The 7,709-nt window shown below is 34.5% G+C and overlaps 2 protein-coding genes across 3 annotated transcripts in view; both read left to right on the top strand.

Moving 5' to 3' along the window:
* The window catches only part of LOC119833013 (chitin synthase chs-2-like), a 16,846-nt gene extending 14,328 nt beyond the window's left edge, over positions 1–2,518 (top strand). The window contains exons 22-23 of the mRNA XM_038356920.1: positions 571–731; positions 1,697–2,518. Of these exons, the coding sequence (XP_038212848.1) occupies positions 571–731; positions 1,697–1,831 (296 nt within the window). The 3' untranslated portion in view covers positions 1,832–2,518. The remainder of the gene's footprint in view (positions 1–570; positions 732–1,696) is intronic.
* A 538-nt stretch (positions 2,519–3,056) lies between these two features.
* LOC119832062 (chitin synthase chs-2) overlaps positions 3,057–7,709 on the top strand; it is a 22,666-nt gene continuing 18,013 nt past the window's right edge. Inside the window, exon 1 of one of the 2 annotated variants that reach the window (XM_038355689.1) lies at positions 3,057–3,225. The gene's annotated coding sequence lies outside the window, so the exon portion shown is untranslated. The remainder of the gene's footprint in view (positions 3,226–7,709) is intronic. The other variant, XM_038355680.1, reaches the window with a different exon arrangement.

Raw genomic sequence — 7,709 nt, 5'->3', positions numbered from 1 at the left:
CCGCCCGTCGATTTTTTGTTGTTGAACAAGGGGCGGTCTCGCCGATCGCTGATAACGTCTCTCATATTCTATTTGACATTTTCGGATGTAAACTTCCATACATGAAATATTCCTAATATTAACTGACTGATGCGAACACAACATAACGACCATTTGCTAAGTGTTCGCACGATCGGTTTTTCAAGCGATTGGCGTTATTCCTTTTGCGTTGACAATTGGTCCCATTATAGAACCTGAAATAGTACCCGGGACGTCGATGTGTTTATAGAAAAAATGATGATCTTTTTTACACGCTTCTTATTAGCTTCACCTGTATGTTTGTATGTTTGTTTGTATGTTTGTTTATATGTTTGTTTGTTTGTAACCGACTTCTTTAGGCGCGATTTTGACCCACTTTAAACGGCCAGATTTCGTTCAAACTTTGTAGATTTATTGAGGACCGATGACAATACACTAATTTGATAAAATTATTCCAGTTTTCAATTTGCAAAATATGATTTTTGTTAAAGCGTGTTTTTTAGTTTTTTTAAACTATTATATTTTTTGTTGAAGAGATCGATGTTTGTACAGACACGCTGTCGCGGCTGCCGTCGCTGGGCGGCGACGCGGCGACGCGGCGCGCGACGCTGCGCGCGCTGATGACGCGGCGCGACTCCGTGCTCGCGGAGCGGCGCCGCTCGCAGCTGCAGCCGCGCGACTCCGCCTACATGTACGACGAGCCGCTCGTCGATGTGAGTGCTCCTTTTATTTTATTGTTTTGTTCTGGACTGTCCAGGCATTCGACCGCGACTTCGTCTGATGATGAGGTCCAATTGGTTAGCATCCCTGGTCAGAGAGATAAAGCCTATTCAAGCTCTTTGTTTGTTTACACTTGACAAGCCCAGGGAAGTCAAAGGTGCAGTATCACCAATCTGCGATATTTGTGTTTATTCTTAACAGGCCGTTACCCGCGGCTTTGCCCGCGTTGTCAAGGGGAGTCAACGGTACAGTGCTACCGACTTCTCTGAAATGAAGCCTGTCACCACCATAGCTGCAGCGTAACCATTAGAAAAAAAATCCGAGCGTCACTTTTAATAGTTTTCGACATATTTAGATAGTAACATAAAAACAGAGTTCTTGAATTTTTTAATAAAACGCCATCTATAAGAAACCGGGAGTACTTTTTATGTCAATTATGGACAAATATTTGGCTTGTTACCACTTGCTTGGATTAAAAACAGTTATATGTATACGAGTCTGTCCTCAAAGGCGTGTGTTAATATTCACAACACATACAATATCAATATCAATAAATTGTAAAGGGCCAAGTTAGCTGGTCGATTCACAACTCTGAAATCTACAACTATCTTGAGATACCAACAGTTATAGCTGAAATTGTTCGCTATAAGCAAAAATACATAAAACGTCTTTCTGATCATCCTAATCTACTTGTCTATCAGTTGATATCGGGTAGGCCTGCAAAAAGGTTAAAGAAAGCTCAATAAAGGAGATAATTCGCACTAATGTTATAAAGAAGAAGAATGTGTGTTATATGTTTGTTTGTTTATAATGGATAAACTCAAAAACTACGGGGCCAATTTTAAAAATTTTTTCACCATTAGCAAGTGCAAGTTCGCTGAGTGACATAGGCTATATATGTACCACGAGCGAAGCCGGGGCGAACTGCTAAGTATCTAATAAAATAATGAATCCCCAGATCAACATGGTCGGGCGGGCCAGTATACCATACAACAAGGGGTACGAGCCGGCTCTCGACAGTGAAGAAGACACGCCCTTGCCGCCCAGACGCAGTACCACCGTGCGGTTTCGGGAACGCGAGAGCTACATGTGATGTCGATAAACGATGACTTGTATGCATTCTTTATTGGTGAAAAGGCATCCGCTACGTATAGGTAATAAGTTGGGAAGTATTGTGGCATAGAGAGTTTAGTAGACTCGGGATTGCCATTGTTTGTTTTATATTCGCGTCAGGGATAAGTATTGGGAAAAATTGAGTATTATTTATTGATTGATGTATTTTCACCTATTTTCCTCTGCTTCAATGAATGGGATAGCTAAGAAAAATTATGTATTATTCATTCATGTTACTAATAATGTGTCCATTTTTTAATCACCTAAAATATTAATTATTGCAGTACATTACGCAAATTATATTGTTATCGTAATTTGAATAAAATGAATATTCCTTATAATAACTTCAAGCGACGCTGTTACCCCGTTGTTAACATATTTTTTTTTGCTGACTTAATAAAAGTTTAAAGCAGGGCAAATAAAATTATAACCATAAACAAACACAAAATAAGTTTTTCATTATTATTGTAATATTTCACAATATTGTAAAAATCAAAATATATTTATTGGCAACCAGGGAATATATGTTTTAAATATGAGTAACGAATATGTAAGCGAAAATTTTACAAGTATATACTTACTATGAAAGAAATCATACTCTATCAAGTTTCCTTTGATAATTTTGAAAGTGCACTTCTTGGCTTATTGTATATTCGTAGTGGATTTTATTTATACAAAAGGTATTTTAAATGTACCTTTTTTTTAACAAATTACCTACACAGCGCTTTATTTTCTGTGATGTTTTAATATAATAAATTATTATTGAATTTTAAGTGTTTTTTTAACTTCTCCTTTTATGTTTACTACGATAATTCCACAACCGTATAAAAAAACGTTATGCGATATCTAAAATATATAAAATATTACCTATTTGCTAAAATTTCATATATTTGGTTTATTTCAAGTCACTAGTTAAATGTTTACTCCTTACTAAAAGTAACTTAAAAATATATAACTTATACAGAGCTAACATTTTTTTTTACAACAAACTGTTAATAATATAGGAATTTGTTCATCTTTTCTCAGTGAAAGGTAAGTTATGAACAAATCAAATGTCACAAAAAAATTACAATGCATAAATCTCCAACACCACACGGCCACCGTTGTAAATTTTGTGCAAGGAAAAACGATACGTTTTTAGTGAACGAAAATTGGTCAATAAGGCGCATTATTTGGCGAATGGAGTTGAGTCAGTGGTACAAAGAAGTGACAGGTCGTAGAGGGCTCGGCGCTCGGCGCGGGCAGTGAGCGCGCGGCGACCCGACCACGCACCCGCGCACCATGCGCTGCGACACCGCCTCGCGAGTGTACTCTCACCTTATAAACATTCAGTGACACCCTTTACGGATTTCTCTTCCTTCCACCAGCTTCACGGTAAGTCTTATACCACAAAAACAATATTTTTTTTTAGCTAGACTCCTCACGTAGCCTGACCTTTCTTCGAGGCTACACATCAGCTGCGAAAGTTCAGCCGATTTGCATAATACCTTCTCAAATCAAACAAGGAACGTGGAAGAAAAACTGCTGTTTTATCATCAAGTTTCGCTTTCGAAAGTGCGAATCCGCGACTTGGTGTACGAAATCGTGATATAATTCGACTAAGTAGGTTAAATATGAAATTCGTCTACAACGTTAAAGGCACTTATTATTTAACATATTATTTATTTCTGCATTGATGTCTATTCAGTGTGATTTGATTTTATCCTTAATATAGAATCAGGTGGTAGACCGTGCAATGCCAAACAAAAGTGAATGTAGGCTGTAAAGTGATTCGACATAACGAGCGATATAAGTAAGAGTCAGAACCTTGTAATTATTGGAATTTAACTACCGTAATAATTGAAAGATAAATATTAAACATCGCTTAATTTTCATTTTATCATCTTTATTATTGCTGCATCAGCATCTAATTGGTGTTGATTCAGTCACTCACTAATCACAAAAGGAATTAAGGTTGTTTAGAGTGAAATTAGTGACACACGCTTTCTTAAATTGGAACCAACCAAATGTATTAATTTAAATTTTTTAAAGAGCCATAATAAAGCAGACGGTATGTAAATTGACGCATATTTTAACATTTTGATTTTGAAGCTTGAACGAGGCAACCCTAAGACCTCGCACGCATCCGGTTCCGACAGAGGGTCGTTCTTACTCGAAACAATTTTATGTTTCCTTAATTAAAAAATTACGTAATTAATAAAAAAACAATGCATTGCGTATTAACTTTTACCAAACGATTACGCTTCAAGAACAGGTTAACCTTTAATTATGCTTATGGCATTCATTAGATATAATGTGGTGTTGTAATTTCTAATTACTAGTCGCATCAAACAATTGTGCGTATTAAGCTACCTCATCACAAGAAACTTCTATAATTTGTAAACAAAGATACGTTACATTCTGTGCGATCGGCGTTGTCGTTAACAAAGCTCAATGCGCCGCGTATTACTCAACGCTTTACTGAAATAATAAAATAGTAACGAGGCCAAGTATGTGCATTAAATTGTTTTTGAAAACGGTTATTGTTACGTGTTATGTTCATTAAACAGTTACATGCATACCAACATTTCTAAACGAATAGGCATTGGAATTGATTTGTTTAAATCGACATCTTCAGAAAGAACTAGACATAGATATCAAATATAGAAAATAGCTAGGTAAGAAATATCGAAAATACTACTTGAAACTGACAAATATATATGTATATATGTTCACAATGGTTGGCGTTTAGGGCTGTATAGAACTTTAGTATAAATCTTAATACGGGAATTGACATTGATCAAATAATTTTATCATTTGCATGTTTTAAAACTGATACATTTGAGTCCAGTTTTTTGGAATTTTAATTAGATTATTATTATAAATGTAAATATAGCTTCCTCAAAGCATTTATATTTGATTCATCTCGTGTGTTATGATTAAGGTCAAAGGATGACTAAATTTTTGTCTATTAAAATGAGACCTCGCCTCATCTGATCATCAATCAGGATGAACCAATAAACATGAATATTAAAAGCGAGCTTGGCACGGTAATAAATACGATACGTGACCTTTTTTGAAATTGTTTTTTAGTTTATTTTCACGAAACCCTTAGTATCGCGAGTCCGACTCGCACTTGACCAATTTTTATTGTACTAAACCTAGCGTTGAGTCATAGTTGCAAATTATCAATATCAAGAAAAATGTGTTTTTCTAATGAGAATATCAATAACAATGGGTACTATTAAAGTGAAATCCATTTGGAAACGTGTGTGACAGGAACACTCATGACCATAGTAATGTGAAAGAAATATTGAAATGTACTAATTTCATAACATTACAAAAGATGCTTAACATGCACGAATTGTTGAGGATATTGCAGTTTCGCGTGTAACTACTAGTACGGTAATCGATTTACCAGAAATTACAAGGCAATATCAACATCAAATGTGAAAATTTAATTTTTTTAACAAATCACGAAATTTATTATTTTATATTTTAAGAGAGTATATGATGCAACTTTATGTATTGGGCATTGGTATTCATATCTGATGCGTGGCGGTAGGGTCTACCGCCACGTACAAAAGACATCAACGCACGTATTTAGTTCACTTCGTATTAATACCACTGTTGGTATTAATTTGTTAGGTATTATTGGTCGTTTTAATAGTGATTAGTATCTCTTTGGTATCTCTTTGGTAAATATGTATTTTTTCTAATCTAAATCATTATTCAAGTAATTTTAAAAAACAAGCAAAAAACTTTTAAATTAATGAATAGCAACATTAATTTAAAAGTTGGTAAGAAACAAACTCCGTACAAGTAATGTGTCTAAATACTAAATTAAAACGTATTTAGCTGCAATATAAAAAATACATATTATCATTCTATAATGATACGAGAGACGTATGATAAACGCATAGTATTGATATGTTAGACAAACTTGAATGTCATGCAATGTCTTTCAGCGTGTGCCTTGAAGACGCATTCAAGCGCTGCGGAAAGGTTACCGTAGGTAGGTATGCAGCATGTTGTAAGGATATAATTACATAAGAATATTAAAATTATATGCTAAACTATGAGATTTTCACGTTCAGTTTGATTTTGTTTGTTTTGTCAGAATTGAAAACAATATAATAAAATGACTTTTGTGTAATAAATAATCTTATTTATTTTTTATTAACCTTTATTATTATTATATTTTTTATAAGCCATTGATCGACGTTCCCAAAAATGAAAGAGGATCCCAATTCGCTTATTTTTTTATTAGTTTTGTTACTCGATAACTTTGTGTGGGTATTCAACCATCTGACGTGATTATTTTTGTGCTTAACAGGAAATTGTTGTTATTTGGATCTCCATCCCCATTTTAGAATCGGGAGTTATACCTCTACCGAATAAAACTAATCAATGCATTGTACATTGTAGTCTTACAAATCTAGTAGGTACACAGACCTTATTCTTTATTTTAATGAATATTACGTAGAACAGATGAATATTAATACAGTCGTTTGAAGGAAAACACGGCAACATTCGTACGGAACTTTAACATAACTTGTCTATAAACAAGGATTATCTGTAAAAAGCTAAGGAATTTGCAAGTAAATCGACGAAGTAGAAGGCATGAGAGGAATGCAAGATATTGCGTTGTGACTCGTGAGGTTGTGTTATGGAGTAAGGAGTGAGGTGCGAGGGGGGCGCTGGCCGCCAATAGTGAAAGTAAGCAACGATAGAGTTAGCAGTAAGCTAACTCTACTTATCTACCAAGGCAGTTTAGAATTACGTTCCCTTTTAATGCGAAGTAACAAAAGATTTACAACTGCATTACTAACATTTGAATTTAAACAAAAATATTTATTTTGGTCGAAACCTACGTGAGGAATAGTACACTGAAATTAGTAGGTATATAGTTTATCCTAAATAAAAATTGTCCATAATAGGTATATATTAGCATGTTAGCCGTAAGTGATACCTACAGAAGAAAGCCTACCTAACCTATACCTAATTGTGACAAGTATAATAATATATTAATTCAAAACATCAACGTATTTAATTCATAATATGTTAAACGTGAAACAAATTAAAATATTGAGTTTTTTACGTTACTCATTGTCTTGTTGCGATAGTCGTTAGTGGTTTTTGTGAACAATTCGCACAAAAATATGATATATATTTGAGCAGAATTCTTAGTTTCGAAGTTAGTATCAGTTTCTCAGTTTAATATAAAAGTAGTTCAGCACCGAGGTAGGTTTATTGTTCAATGGGCGCGGAAGTCGCTGACCTTGCGGCCATCGGCGCGGACGCAGCCCTCGCTTCCACAGCCTACTATTAAGAACAATAACACCAATATTTAGCAATCAAAGATATCATACTACCTGAGTTTGCATGCGATTTGATCTTCAATACCAAATGCGAATAGCCTATGTACAAATAATGAATTATTACTTATCTACACTAAATTTACAATCAACGACGAGTAATTTTTTTCAAACGATAATCTAGGCATAAATCTATATATATATATTTATATTGAAAAAAACCATTGCTCTTGAAAATATCAAATTTATGTATTAACTATCTGCGCCCCGCGGTTTCACCCGCGTAAGTCCGTATCCCGTAGGAATATCGGGATAAAAAGTTGCCTTTATGTTGCCTTTATTGCCCAGATGTCTACGTACCAAATATTCATTTCAATCGGTTCAGTAGTTTTTGCGTGAAAGAGCAACAAACACACACACATCCTTACAACCTTTCGTATTTATAATATTAGTAGGATAGTAGGATATCAAGTCTACAACTGAGTATACCAAATTTAAGTGTGTATAGCGATAACGTTATTCTTATTATGATATATTGTTTACTATCTTCAAGTACAATAC

The sequence above is a fragment of the Zerene cesonia genome, chromosome 1, assembly GCF_012273895.1.
Source record: "Zerene cesonia ecotype Mississippi chromosome 1, Zerene_cesonia_1.1, whole genome shotgun sequence".
Taxonomy (NCBI): domain Eukaryota; kingdom Metazoa; phylum Arthropoda; class Insecta; order Lepidoptera; family Pieridae; genus Zerene; species Zerene cesonia.
This window is presented reverse-complemented; position numbering and strand designations above follow the sequence as displayed.